Source organism: Aquarana catesbeiana, unplaced genomic scaffold, assembly GCF_042186555.1.
Source record: "Aquarana catesbeiana isolate 2022-GZ unplaced genomic scaffold, ASM4218655v1 unanchor95, whole genome shotgun sequence".
Taxonomy (NCBI): domain Eukaryota; kingdom Metazoa; phylum Chordata; class Amphibia; order Anura; family Ranidae; genus Aquarana; species Aquarana catesbeiana.
Window position 1 is genome coordinate 1 of NW_027362756.1, and position 15,777 is coordinate 15,777.

Below are 15,777 nucleotides of genomic sequence, written 5' to 3' on the forward strand. Positions count from 1 at the left end.
GAACACACAGCAGTGTATATTTATATATAAAGCCCTATGTGCTTTTATATGTGTCTTATCTATATATAATGCACTCTTTAAATGTGCTTTAAAATGCATGGTTTTCCATTTTATGAACAAGAAAATAATGACGTTATGCTGTTGGGCTGGTATAATAATGCTATGGGGCTGGTATGACATTTTTTCCAGGGCTGGTTTTCATACTCAGTCCGGCCCTGGTCCTTAGTCTGCTTGTCTTCAGCAAACTGTTTGTGGTCTTTCTTGTACATCATCTTTAGAAGAGGCTTCCTTCTGGGATGACAGCCATGCAGACCAATTTGATGCAGTGTGCGGCGTATGGTCTGAGGACTGACAGGCTGACCCCCCACCCCTACAACCTCTGCAGCAATGCTGGCAGCACTCATACGTCTATTTCCCAAAGACAACCTCTGGATATGATGCTGAGCACGTGACCTCAACTTCTTTGGTGGACCATGGCGAGGCCTGTTCTGAGTGGAAACTGTCCTGTTATACCGCTGTATGGTCTTGGCCACCGTGCTGCAGATCAGTTTCAGGGTCTTGGCAATCTTCTTATAGCCTAGGCCATCTTTATGTAGAGCAACAATTCTTTTTTTCAGATCCTCAGAGAGTTCTTTGCCATGAGGTGCCATGTTGTACTTCCAGTGACCAGTATGAGAGAGTGAGAGCGATAAGACCAAATTTAACACACCTGCTCCCCATTCACACCTGAGACCTTGTAACACTAACGAGTCACATGACACCAGGGAGGGAAAATGGCAAATTGGTCCCAATTTGGACATTTTCACTTTTGGGTGTACTGACTTTTGTTGCCAGCGGTTTAGACATTAATGGCTGTGTGTTGAGTTATTTTGAGGGGACAGCAAATTTACACTGTTATACAAGCTGTACACTCACTACTTTACATTGTAGACAAGTGTCATTTCTTCAGTGTTGTCACATGAAAAGATAGAAGAAAAGATTTACACAAATGTCACTGAGGGGTGTACTTACTTTTGTCAGATACTGTACATTGGTCTCTCACCTGTATCTTGCCCCTGGAACACACACATCACTCCGCTGGGATTCTCAGTGTTTAATGACTCTGCAAATCCCTATGGTGGGAATGTGATTCCTGTGGCTGGGAGTGAGAGCTGTGAGTGCTGAGCCCATACATTGCACTGACAGGCTGCAGTGATCACAGCTGATTGGTTACTATGGGCTCCTCTGCCTCATAACTAATCTGTACAATCATTAAATCAATCTGTGGCATATCTGAGAGCGGAATGTATAGAGCTACGATTATAAAGTAAATGTAAAACCCGAACACTGAATATCATTAAAAAAACATCACCATTTTTATTTTCTATAATGTCCTGTTTTATTTTTTTTTTCATCTGTTTTTGCTATAAATGCTGCTGATCTCCTGCGTCTCTTTTTCATGCAGTTTATCTCCCCGTGTACTTTGGTCTCAGCTGAACATCATTTCTCCAGACATCGGGAAGCCAATCCTGAGCAATGTGTGTGAAGGGATCCCCTCCAGACCCCCTTATACTGTACCTTGGTGGTCTCACAGGGGCTCAGCTCCCGGGGAAGGTGTTCTAATGTCTCAATCTGTCTCAGTTTCTTCCGCAATCTCCTGAGTTCTGTGCAATTCATCATGACACTGCGAGAGCAATACAAACCTAATGAGAAAAGAAAAGGAAAGCGGGCGCAAGGGAGGTAAGAACATTCCAATGTCCCCACTATAGTCTATGACTGAGCCCAGGAGCTGACACTCTAATGTCCCCACTATAGTCTATGACTGAGCCCAGGAGCTGACACTCCAATGTCCCCACTATAGTCTATGACTGAGCCCAGGAGCTGACACTCTAATGTCCCCACTATAGTCTATGGCTGAGCCCAGGAGCTGACACTCTAATGTCCCCACTATAGTCTATGGCTGAGCCCAGGAGCTGACACTCTAATGTCCCCACTATAGTCCATGGCTGAGCCCAGGAGCTGACACTCTAATGTCCCCACTATAGCCTATGACTGGGCCCAGGAGCTGACACTCTAATGTCCCCACTGCAGTCTATGGCTGGGCCCAGGAGCTGACACTCTAATGTCCCCACTATAGTCTATGACTGAGCCCAGGAGCTGACACTCTGTTGTACCCACTATAGTCTATGACTGGGCCCAGGAGCTGACACTCTAATGTCCCCACTATAGTCTATGACTGAGCCCAGGAGCTGACACTCTGTTGTACCCACTATAGTCTATGACTGGGCCCAGGAGCTGACACTCTAATGTCCCCACTATAGTCTATGACTGAGCCCAGGAGCTGACACTCTAATGTCCCCACTGCAGTCTATGAGCCCAGGAGCTGACACTCCAATGTCCCCACTATAGTCTATGACTGAGCCCAGGAGCTGACACTCTAATGTCCCCACTATAGTCTATGACTGGGCCCAGGAGCTGACACTCCAATGTCCCCACTATAGTCTATGACTGGGTCCAGGAGCTGACACTCCAATGTCCCCACTATAGTCTATGACTGAGCCCAGGAGCTGACACTCTAATGTCCCCACTATAGTCTATGACTGAGCCCAGGAGCTGGCACTCTAATGTCCCCACTATAGTCTATGACTGAGCCCAGGAGCTGACACTCCAATGTCCCCACTATAGTCTATGACTGAGCCCAGGAGCTGACACTCTAATGTCCCCACTATAGTCTATGACTGAGCCCAGGAGCTGGCACTCTAATGTCCCCACTATAGTCTATGACTGGGCCCAGGAGCTGACACTCTAATGTCCCCATTATAGTCTATGACTGAGCCCAGGAGCTGACACTCTAATGCCCCCACTATAGTCTATGACTGGGCCCAGGAGCTGACACTCTAATGTCCCCACTGCAGTCTATGAGCCCAGGAGCTGACACTCTAATGTCCCTACTATAGTCTATGACTGAGCCCAGGAGCTGACACTCTAATGTCCCCACTATAGTCTATGTCTGAGCCCAGGAGCTGACACTCTAATGTCCCCACTATAGTGTATGACTGAGCCCAGCAGCTGACACTCTAATGTCTTCACTATAGTCTATGACTGAGCCCAGGAGCTGACACTCTAATGTCCCCACTATAGTCTATGACTGAGCCTAGGAGCTGACACTCTAATGTCCCCACTATAGTCTATGGCTGAGCCCAGGAGCTGACACTCTAATGTCCCCACTATAGTCTATGACTGAGCTCAGTAGCTGACACTCTAATTTCCCCACTATAGTCTATGACTGAGCCCAGTAGCTGACACTCTAATGTTACCACTATAGTATATGACTGAGCCCAGGAGCTGACACTCTAATGTTACCACTATAGTATATGACTGGGCCCAGGAGCTGACACTCTAATGTCCTCACTATTGTCTATGGCTGAGCCCAGGAGCTGACACTCCAATGTCCCCACTATAGTCTATGACTGAGCCCAGGAGCTGACACTCCAATGTCCCCACTATAGTGTATGACTGAGCCCAGGAGCTGACACTCCAATGTCCCCACTAAAGTCTATGACTGAGCCCAGGAGCTGACACTCCAATGTCCCCACTATAGTGTATGACTGAGCCCAGGAGCTGACACTCCAATGTCCCCACTATAGTCTATGACTGAGCCCAGGAGCTGACACTCCAATGTCCCCACTATAGTCTATGACTGGGCCCAGGAGCTGACACTTCCCCACTATAGTCTATGACTGAGCCCAGGAGCTGACACTCTAATGTCCTCACTATTGTCTATGGCTGAGCCCAGGAGCTGACACTCCAATTTCCCCACTATAGTCTATGACTGAGCCCAGGAGCTGACACTCCAATGTCCCCACTATAGTCTATGGCTGAGCCCAGGAGCTGACACTCTAATGTCCCCACTATAGTCTATGGCTGAGCCCAGGAGCTGACACTCTAATGTCCCCACTATAGTCTATGGCTGAGCCCAGGAGCTGACACTCCAATTTCCCCAGTACAGTCTATGACTGGACCCAGCAGCTGACACTCTAGTATCCCCACTATAGTCTATGGCTGAGCCCAGGAGCTGACACTCCAATTTCCCCACTATAGTCTATGGCTGAGCCCAGGAGCTGACACTCCAATTTCCCCACTATAGTCTATGGCTGAGCCCAGGAGCTGACACTCCAATTTCCCCACTATAGTCTATGACTGGACCCAGCAGCTGACACTCTAATATCCCCAGTACAGTCTATGGCTGAGCCCAGGAGCTGACACTCTAATGTCCCCAGTACAGTCCATGACTGAGCCCAGGAGCTGACACTCTAATGTCCCCACTATAGTCTATGACTGAGCCCAGGAGCTGACACTCTAATGTCCCCACTATAGTCTATGACTGAGCCCAGGAGCTGACACTCTAATGTCCCCACTATAGTCTATGGCTGAGCTCAGGAGCTGACACTCCAATGTCCCCTCTATAGTCTATGACTGGGCCCGGGAGCTGACACTCCAATGTCCCCACTATAGTCTATGACTGAGCCCAGGAGCTGACACTCCAATGTCCCCTCTATAGTCTATGGCTGAGCCCAGGAGCTGACACTCCAATGTCCCCACTATAGTCTATGACTGAGCCCAGGAGCTGACACTCTAATGTCCCCACTATAGTCTATGACTGAGCCCAGGAGCTGACACTCTAATGTCCCCACTATAGTCTATGGCTGAGCCCAGGAGCTGACACTCCAGTTTCCCCACTATAGTCTATGGCTGAGCCCAGGAGCTGACACTCTAATGTCCTCACTATAGTCTATGACTGGGCCCAGGAGCTGACACTCCAATGTCCCCACTATAGTCTATGACTGAGCCCAGGAGCTGACACTCCAATGGCCCCACTATAATCTATGACTTGGCCCAGGAGCTAACACTCTAATGTCCCCACTATAGTCTATGACTGGGCCCAGGAGCTGACACTCTAATGTCCTCACTATAGTCTATGACTGGGCCCAGGAGCTGACACTCCAATGTCCCCACTATAGTCTATGACTGAGCCCAGGAGCTGACACTCCAATGGCCCCACTATAATCTATGACTTGGCCCAGGAGCTAACACTCCAATTTCCCCACTATAGTCTATGACTGAGCCCAGGAGCTGACACTCTGATGTCCGCACTATAGTCTATGACTGAGCCCAGGAGCTGACATTCTAATGTCCCCACTATAGTCTATGACTGAGCCCAGGAGCTGACACTCTAATGTCCTCACTATAGTCTATGACTGGGCCCAGGAGCTGACACTCTAATGTCACCAATATAGTTTATGACTGAGCCCAGGAGCTGACATTCTAATGTCCCCTCTATAGTCTATGACTGGGCCCAGGAGCTGACATTCTAATGTCCCCACTATAGTCTATGACTGAGCCCAGGAGCTGACACTCTAATGTCCTCACTATAGTCTATGACTGAGCCCAGGAGCTGACATTCTAATGTCCCCACTATAGTCTATGACTGAGCCCAGGAGCTGACATTCTAATGTCCCCACTATAGTCTATGACTGAGCCCAGGAGCTGACATTCTAATGTCCCCACTATAGTCTATGACTGGGCCCAGGAGCTGACACTCTAGTCTATGACTGGGCCCAGGAGCTGACACTCCAATGTCCCCACTATAGTCTATGACTGAGCCCAGGAGCTGACACTCTAATGTCCCCACTATAGTCTATGACTGAGCCCAGGAGCTGACACTCTAATGTCCCCACTATAGTCTATGACTGAGCCTAGGAGCTAACACTCTAATGTCCCCAGTGCAGTCTATGACTGAGCCCAGGAGCTGACACTCTAATGTCCCCATTATAGTCTATGACTGGGCCCAGGAGCTGACACTCTAATGTCCCCATTATAGTCTATGACTGGGCCCAGGAGCTGACACTCCAATGTCCCCACTATAGTCTATGACTGGGCCCAGGAACTGACACTTCCCCACTATAGTCTATGGCTGAGCCCAGGAGCTGACACTCCAATGTCCCCACTATAGTATATGACTGAGCCCAGGAGCTGACACTCTAATGTCCCCATTATAGTCTATGACTGGGCCCAGGAGCTGACACTCTAATGTCCCCATTATAGTCTATGACTGGGCCCAGGAGCTGACACTCCAATGTCCCCACTATAGTCTATGACTGGGCCCAGGAACTGACACTTCCCCACTATAGTCTATGGCTGAGCCCAGGAGCTGACACTCCAATGTCCCCACTATAGTTTATGACTGAGCCCAGGAGCTGACACTCTAATGTCCCCACTATAGTCTATGGCTGAGCCCAGGAGCTGACACTCTAATGTCCCCACTATAGTCTATGGCTGAGCCCAGGAGCTGACACTCTAATGTCCCCACTATAGTCTATGGCTGAGCCCAGGAGCTGACACTCCAATGTCCTCACTATAGTCTATGACTGAGCCCAGCAGCTGACACTCCAATATCCCCACTATAGTCTATGGCTGAGCCCAGGAGCTGACACTCTAATGTCCCCACTATAGTCTATGGCTGAGATCAGGAGCTGACACTCTAATGTCCCCAGTACAGTCTATGGCTAAGCCCAGGAGCTGACACTCCAATGTCCCCACTATAGGCTATGGCTGAGCTCAGGAGCTGACACTCTAATGTCCCCACTATAGTCTATGGCTGAGCTCAGGAGCTGACACTCTAATGTCCCCACTATAGTCTATGACTGAGCCCAGGAGCTGACACTCTAATGTCCCCACTATAGTCTATGATTGGGCCCAGGAGCTGACACTCCAATGTCCCCACTATAGTCTATGACTGAGCCCAGGCGCTGACACTCTAATGTCCCCATTATAGTCCATGACTGGGCCCTGGAGCTGACACTCTAATGTCCCCACTATAGTCTATGACTGGGCTCAGGAGCTGACACTCTAATGTCCCCACTATAGTCTATGGCTGAGCCCAGGAGCTGACACTCCAATGTCCCCACTATAGTCTATGACTGGGCCCAGGAGCTGACACTCTAATGTCCCCACTATAGTCAATGACTGAGCCCAGGAGCTGACACTCTAATATCCCCACTATAGTCTATGACTGAGCCCAGGAGCTGACACTCTAATGTCCCCACTATAGTCTATGACTGGGCCCAGGAGCTGACACTCTAATGTCCCCACTATAGTCAATGACTGAGCCCAGGAGCTGACACTCTAATATCCCCATTATAGTCTATGACTTGGCCTAGGAGCTGACACTCTAATGTCCCCATTATAGTCTATGGCTGAGCCCAGGAGCTGACACTCCAATGTCCCCACTATAGTCAATGACTGAGCCCAGGAGCTGACACTCTAATGTCCCCACTATAGTCTATGACTGGGCCCAGGAGCTGACACTCTAATGTCCCCACTATAGTCAATGACTGAGCCCAGGAGCTGACACTCTAATGTCCCCACTATAGTCTATGACTGGGCCCAGGGGCTGACACTCCAATGTCCCTACTATAGTCTATGGCTGAGCCCAGGAGCTGACACTCCAATGTCCCCATTATTGTCTATGACTGGACCCAGGAGCTGACACTCTAATGTCCCCACTATAGTCTATGACTGAGCCCGGGAGCTGACACTCTAATGTCCCCACTATAGTCTATGACTGAGCCCAGGAGCTGACACTCTAATGTCTCCACTATAGTCTATGACTGAGCCCAGGAGCTGACACTCTAATGTCCCCACTATAGTCTATGACTGAGCCCAGGAGCTGACATTCTAATGTCTCCACTATAGTCTATGACTGAGCCCAGGAGCTGACACTCTAATGTCCCCAGTACAGTCTATGGCTGAGCCCAGGAGCTGACACTCTAATGTTACCACTATAGTATATGACTGAGCCCAGGAGCTGACACTCTAATGTCCCCACTATAGTCTATGATTGAGCCCAGGAGCTGACACTCCAATGGCCCCACTATAGTCCATGACTGGGCCCAGGAGCTGACACTCTAATGTCCTCACTATTGTCTATGGCTGAGCCCAGGAGCTGACACTCCAATGTCCCCAGTATAGTCTATGACTGGGCCCAGGAGCTGACACTCTAATGTCCCCAGTACAGTCTATGGCTGAGCCTAGGAGCTGACACTCTAATGTCCCCACTATAGTCTATGGCTGAGCTCAGGAGCTGACACTCTAATGTCCCCACTATAGTCTATGGCTGAGCTCAGGAGCTGACACTCTAATGTCCCCACTATAGTCTATGGCTGAGCTCAGGAGCTGACACTCTAATGTCCCCACTATAGTCTATGACTGGGCCCAGGAGCTGACACTTCCCCACTATAGTCTATGACTGAGCCCAGGAGCTGACACTCCAATGTCCCCACTATAGTGTATGACTGAGCCCAGGAGCTGACACTCCAATGTCCCCAGTACAGTCTATGGCTGAGCCCAGGAGCTGACACTCCAATGTCCCCTCTATAGTCTATGGCTGAGCCCAGGAGCTGACACTCCAATGTCCCCACTATATTCTATGACTGGGCCCAGTAGCTGACACTCTAATGTCCCCAGTACAGTCTATGGCTGAGCCCAGGAGCTGACACTCTAATGTCCCCACTATAGTCTATGGCTGAGCCCAGGAGCTTACACTCTAATGTCCCCACTATAGTCTATGGCTGAGCCCAGGAGCTGACACTCCAATGTCCCCACTATAGTCTATGGCTGAGCCCAGGAGCTGAGACTCCAATGTCCCCACTATAGTCTATGACTGAGCCCAGGAGCTGACACTCCAATGTCCCCACTATAGTCTATGACTGAGCCCAGGAGCTGACACTCCAATGTCCCCACTATAGTGTATGACTGAGCCCAGGAGCTGACACTCCAATGTCCCCACTATAGTCTATGGCTGAGCCCAGGAGCTGACACTCTAATGTCCCCACTATAGTCTATGGCTAAGCCCAGGAGCTGACACTCTAATGTCCTCACTATAGTCTATGACTGAGCCCAGGAGCTGACACTCCAATATCCCCACTATAGTCTATGACTGAGCCCAGGAGCTGACACTCTAATGTCCCCACTATAGTCTATGACTGGGCCCAGGAGCTGACACTCTAATGTCCCCACTATAGTCTATGACTGAGCCCAGGAGCTGACACTCTAATGTCCCCACTATAGTCTATGACTGAGCCCAGGAGCTGACACTCTAATGTCCCCAGTACAGTCTATGACTGAGCCCAGGAGCTGACACTCTAATGTCCCCACTATAGTCTATGATTGAGCCCAGGAGCTGACACTCCAATGGCCCCACTATAGTCTATGACTGGGCCCAGGAGCTGACACTCCAATGGCCCCACTATAGTCTATGACTGGGCCCAGGAGCTGACACTCTAATGTCCCCACTATAGTCTATGACTGGGCCCAGGAGCTGACACTCTAATGTCCCCACTATAGTCTATGGCTGAGCTCAGGAGCTGACACTCCAATGGCCCCACTATAGTCTATGACTGGGCCCAGGAGCTGACACTCTAATGTCCCCATTATAGTCTATGACTGGGCCCAGGAGCTGACACTCCAATGGCCCCACTATAGTCTATGACTGGGCCCAGGAGCTGACACTCTAATGTCCCCACTATAGTCTATGGTTGAGCTCAGGAGCTGACACTCCAATGTCCCTACTATAGTCTATGGCTGAGCCCAGGAGCTAACACTCCAATGTCCCCAGTATAGTCTTTGGCTGAGCCCAGGAGCTGACACTCTAATGTACCCACTATAGTCTATGGCTGAGCCCAGGAGCTGACACTCTAATGTACCCACTATAGTCTTTGGCTGAGCCCAGGAGCTGACACTCTAATGTCCCCACTATAGTCTATGACTGAGCCCAGGAGCTGACACTCCAATGGACCCACTATAGTCTATGACTGAGCCCAGGAGCTGACACTCTAATGTCTCCACTATAGTCTATGACTGAGCCCAGGAGCTGACACTCTAATGTCCCCAGTACAGTCTATGGCTGAGCCCAGGAGCTGACACTCTAATGTTACCACTATAGTATATGACTGAGCCCAGGAGCTGACACTCTAATGTCCTCACTATTGTCTATGGCTGAGCCCAGGAGCTGACACTCCAATGTCCCCAGTATAGTCTATGACTGAGCCCTGGAGCTGACACTCTAATGTCCCCACTATAGTCTATGACTGGGCCCAGGAGCTGACACTTCCCCACTATAGTCTATGACTGAGCCCAGGAGCTGACACTCTAATGTCCCCACTATAGTCTATGGCTGAGCTCAGGAGCTGACACTCTAATGTCCCCACTATAGTCTATGGCTGAGCTCAGGAGCTGACACTCTAATGTCCCCAGTACAGTCCATGACTGAGCCCAGGAGCTGACACTCTAATGTCCCCAGTACAGTCCATGACTGAGCCCAGGAGCTGACACTCCAATGTCCCCAGTACAGTCTATGACTGAGCCCAGGAGCTGACACTCCAATGTCCCCACTATAGTCTATGGCTGAGCTCAGGAGCTGACACTCTAATGTCCCCACTATAGTCTATGGCTGAGCTCAGGAGCTGACACTCTAATGTCCCCACTATAGTGTATGGCTGAGCCCAGGAGCTGACACTCTAATGTCCCCTCTATAGTCTATGGCTGAGCCCAGGAGCTGACACTCCAATGTCCCCATTATAGTCTATGGCTGAGCCCAGGAGCTGACACTCCAATGTCCCCACTATAGTCTATGACTGAGCCCAGGAGCTGACACTCTAATGTCCCCACTATAGTCTATGACTGAGCCCGGGAGCTGACACTCTAATGTCCCCACTATAGTCTATGACTGGGCCCAGGAGCTGACACTCCAATGTCCCCTCTATAGTCTATGGCTGAGCCCAGGAGCTGACACTCCAATGTCCCCACTATAGTCTATGACTGGGCCCAGGAGCTGACACTCTAGTCTATGACTGGGCCCAGGAGCTGACACTCTAATGTCCCCACTATAGTGTATGACTGAGCCCAGGAGCTGACACTCTAATGTCCCCACTATAGTCTATGGCTGAGCCCAGGAGCTGACACTCCAATTTCCCCACTATAGTCTATGACTGAGCCCAGGAGCTGACACTCTAATGTCCCCACTATAGTCTATGGCTTAGCCCAGGAGCTGACACTCTAATGTCCCCACTATAGTCTATGGCTGAGCCCAGGAGCTGACACTCCAATGTCCCCAATACAGTCTATGGCTGAGCTCAGGAGCTGACACTCTAATGTCCCCACTATAGTGTATGGCTGAGCCCAGGAGCTGACACTCTAATGTCCCCTCTATAGTCTATGGCTGAGCCCAGGAGCTGACACTCTAATGTCCCCACTATAGTCTATGACTGAGCCCGGGAGCTGACACTCCAATGTCCCCTCTATAGTCTATGGCTGAGCCCAGGAGCTGACACTCTAGTCTATGACTGGGCCCAGGAGCTGACACTCTAATGTCCCCACTATAGTCTTTGGCTGAGCCCAGGAGCTGACACTCTAATGTCCCCACTATAGTCTATGACTGGGCCCAGGAGCTGACACTCTAGTCTATGACTGAGCCCAGGAGCTGACACTCTAATGTCCCCACTATAGTCTATGACTGGGCCCAGGAGCTGACACTCCAATGTCCCCTCTATAGTCTATGACTGGGCCCAGGAGCTGACACTCTAATGTTCCCACTGTAGTCTATGACTGGGCCCAGGAGCTGACACTCCAATGTCCCCTCTATAGTCTATGGCTGAGCCCAGGAGCTGACACTCTATTCTATGACTGGGCCCAGGAGCTGACACTCTAATGTCCCCTCTATAGTCTATGACTGGGCCCAGGAGCTGACACTCCAATGTCCCCTCTATAGTCTATGACTGAGCACAGGAGCTGACACTCTAATGTTCCCACTGTAGTCTATGACTGGGCCCAGGAGCTGACACTCCCATGTCCCCTCTATAGTCTATGACTGGGCCCAGGAGCTGACACTCCAATGTCCCCACTATAGTCTTTGGCTGAGCCCAGGAGCTGACACTCTAATGTTCCCACTGTAGTCTATGACTGGGCCCAGGAGCTGACACTCCAATGTCCCCTCTATAGTCTATGACTGGGCCCAGGAGCTGACACTCCAATGTCCCCACTATAGTCTATGACTGAGCCCAGGAGCTGACACTCCAATGTCCCCACTATAGTCTATGACTGAGCCCAGGAGCTGACACTCCAATGGCCCCACTATAGTCTATGACTGAGCCCAGGAGCTGACACTCCAATGGCCCCACTATAGTCGATGACTGGGCCCAGGAGCTGACACTCCAATGTCCCCACTATAGTCTATGACTGAGCCCAGGAGCTGACACTCCAATGTCCCCTCTATAGTCTATGGCTGAGCCCGGGAGCTGACACTCTAATGTTCCCACTATAGTCTATGACTGAGCCCAGGAGCTGACACTCTAATGTCCCCACTATAGTCTATGACTGAGCCTAGGAGCTGACACTCCAATGGCCCCACTATAGTCTATGACTGGGCCCAGGAACTGACACTCTAATGTCCCCAGTACAGTCTATGACTGAGCCCAGGAACTGACATTCTAATGTCCCCACTATAGTGTATGACTGGGCCCAGGAGCTGACACTCTAATGTCCCCACTATAGTCTATGGCTGAGCTCAGGAGCTGACACTCCAATGTCCCCACTATAGTCTATGACTGAGCCCAGGAGCTGACACTCTAATGTCCTCACTATAGTCTATGACTGGGCCCAGGAGCTGACACTCTAATGTCCCCACTATAGTCTATGGCTGAGCCCAGGAGCTGACACTCTAATGTCCCCACTATAGTCTATGGCTGAGCCCAGGAGCTGACACTCTAATGTCCCCACTATAGGCTATGACTGAGCCCAGGAGCTGACACTCTAATGTCCCCACTATAGTCTATGGCTGAGCCCAGGAGCTGACACTCTAATGTCCCCACTATAGTATATGACTGAGCCCAGAAGCTGACACTCTAATGTCCCCAGTACAGTCTATGACTGAGCCTGGGAGCTGACACTCCAATGTCCCCTCTATAGTCTATGGCTGAGCACAGGAGCTGACACTCTAATGTCCCCACTATAGTCTATGACTGAGCCCAGGAGCTGACACTCCAATGTCCCCATTATAGTCTATGACTGGGCCCAGGGGCTGACACTCTAATGTCCCCACTATAGTCTATGACTGAGCCCAGGAGCTGACACTCGAATGTCCCCACTATAGTCTATGACTGAGCCCAGGAGCTGACACTCTAATGTCCCCACTATAGTCTATGACTGAGCCCAGGAGCTGACACTCCAATGTCCCCACTATAGTCTATGACTGAGCCCAGCAGCTGACACTCCAATGGCCCCACTATAATCTATGACTGAGCCCAGGAGCTGACACTCCAATGTCCCCACTATAGTCTATGACTGAGCCCAGCAGCTGACACTCCAATGGCCCCACTATAATCTATGACTGAGCCCAGGAGCTGACACTCCAATGTCCCCTCTATAGTCTATGGCTGAGCCCAGGAGCTTACACTCTAATGTCCCCACTATAGTCTATGGCTGAGCCCAGGAGCTGACACTCCAATGTCCCCACTATAGTCTATGACTGAGCCCGGGAGCTGACACTCTAATGTCCCCATTATAGTCTATGACTGAGCCCAGGAGCTGACACTCCAATGTCCCCATTATAGTCTATGACTGAGCCCAGGAGCTGACACTCTAATGTCCCCACTATAGTCTATGATTGAGCCCAGGAGCTGACACTCCAATGTCCCCACTATAGTCTATGATTGAGCCCAGGAGCTGACACTCCAATGTCCCCACTATAGTCTATGACTGAGCCCAGGAGCTGACACTCTAATGTCCCCACTATAGTCTATGACTGAGCCCAGGAGCTGACACTTTAGTCTATGACTGAGCCCTGGAGCTGACACTCCAATGTCCCCACTATAGTTTATGACTGGGCCCTGGAGCTGACACTCTAATGTCCCCACTATAGTCTATGACTGGGCCCAGGAGCTGACACTTTAGTCTATGACTGAGCCCAGGAGCTGACACTCCAATGGCCCCACTATAGTCTATGACTGAGCCCAGGAGCTGACACTCTAATGTCCCCACTGTAGTCTATGGCTGAGCCCAGGAGCTGACACTCTAATGTCCCCACTGTAGTCTATGGCTGGGCCCAGGAGCTGACACTCTAATATCCCCATTATAGTCTATGGCTGAGCCCAGGAGCTGACACTCTGTCCCCAGTACAGTCTATAGCTGAGCCCAGGAGCTGACACTCTAATGTCCCCCCTATAGTCTATGGCTGAGCCCAGGAGCTGACACTCCAATGTCCCCATTATAGTCTATGACTGAGCCCAGGGGCTGACACTCCAATGGCCCCACTATAGTCTATGACTGGGCCCAGGGGCTGACACTCCAATGGCCCCACTATAGTCTATGACTGGGCCCAGAAGCTGACACTCCAATGTCCCCACTATAGTCTATGGCTGAGCCCAGGAGCTGACACTCTAATGTCCCCACTGTAGTCTATGGCTGAGCCCAGGAGCTGACACTCTGTCCCCAGTACAGTCTATGGCTGAGCCCAGGAGCTGACACTCTAATGTCCCCACTATAGTCTATGACTGGGCCCAGGAGGTGACACTCTAATGTCCCCACTATAGTCTATGACTGGGCCCAGGAGGTGACACTCCAATGTCCCCACTATAGTCTATGATTGAGCCCAGGAGCTGACACTCCAATTTCCCCACTATAGTCTATGGCTGAGCTCAGGAGCTGACACTCCAATGTCTCCTCTATAGTCTATGACTGGGCCCAGGAGCTGACACTCTAATGTCCCTACTATAGTCTATGGCTAAGCCCAGGAGCTGACACTCTAATGTCCCCACTATAGTCTATGACTGAGCCCAGGAGCTGACACTCTAATGTCCCCACTATAGTCTATGATTGAGCCCAGGAGCTGACACTCTAATGTCCCCACTATAGTCTATGACTGAGCCCAGGAGCTGACACTCTAATGTCCCCACTATAGTCTATGACTGAGCCCAGGAGCTGACACTCTAATGTCCCCACTATAGTCTATGACTGAGCCCAGGAGCTGACACTCTAATGTCCCCACTATAGTCTATGACTGAGCTCAGGAGCTGACACTCTAATGTCCCCACTATAGTCTATGACTGAGCCCAGGAGCTGACACTCTAATGTCCCCACTATAGTCTATGGCTGAGCCCAGGAGCTGACACTCTAATGTCCCCAGTACAGTCTATGACTGAGCCCAGGAGCTGACACTCTAATGTCCCCTCTATAGTCTATGGCTGAGCAGAGGAGCTGACACTCCAATGTCCCCACTATAGTCTATGACTGAGCTCAGGAGCTGACACTCCAATGTCCCCACTATAGTCTATGACTGAGCCCAGGAGCTGACACTCTAATGTCCCCACTATAGTCTATGACTGAGCCCAGGAGCTGACACTCCATGGCCCCAATATTGTCTATGACTGAGCCCAGGAGCTGACACTCTAATGTCTCCATTATAGTCTATGACTGGGCCCAGGAGCTGACACTCTAATGTCCCCAGTACAGTCTATGACTGGGCCCAGGAGCTGACACTCTAATGTCCCCAGTACAGTCTATGGCTGAGCCCAGGAGCTGACACCTCCCCACTATAGTCTATGACTGAGCCCAGGAGCTGACACTCTAATGTCCCCACTATAGTCTATGGCTGAGCTCAGGAGCTGACACTCTAATGTCCCCACTATAGTCTATGGCTGAGCTCAGGAGCTGACACTCTAATGTCCCCACTATAGTCTATGGCTG

At 50.6% G+C, this 15,777-nt stretch overlaps 1 protein-coding gene across 4 annotated transcripts in view; it reads left to right on the forward strand.

Moving 5' to 3' along the window:
* Window positions 1-1,411: 1,411 nt before the first annotated feature.
* Window positions 1,412-15,777, forward strand: part of LOC141124026 (uncharacterized) — a 121,662-nt gene continuing 107,296 nt past the window's right edge. For all 4 annotated transcript variants that reach the window (XR_012240760.1, XR_012240761.1, XR_012240762.1 and 1 more), the window contains exon 1: window positions 1,412-1,719. Coding sequence is in view for 1 of the 4 variants with exons in the window: in XM_073612103.1 (XP_073468204.1) it covers window positions 1,658-1,719 (62 nt within the window). In the remaining 3 variants the exon portion in view is untranslated. The remainder of the gene's footprint in view (window positions 1,720-15,777) is intronic.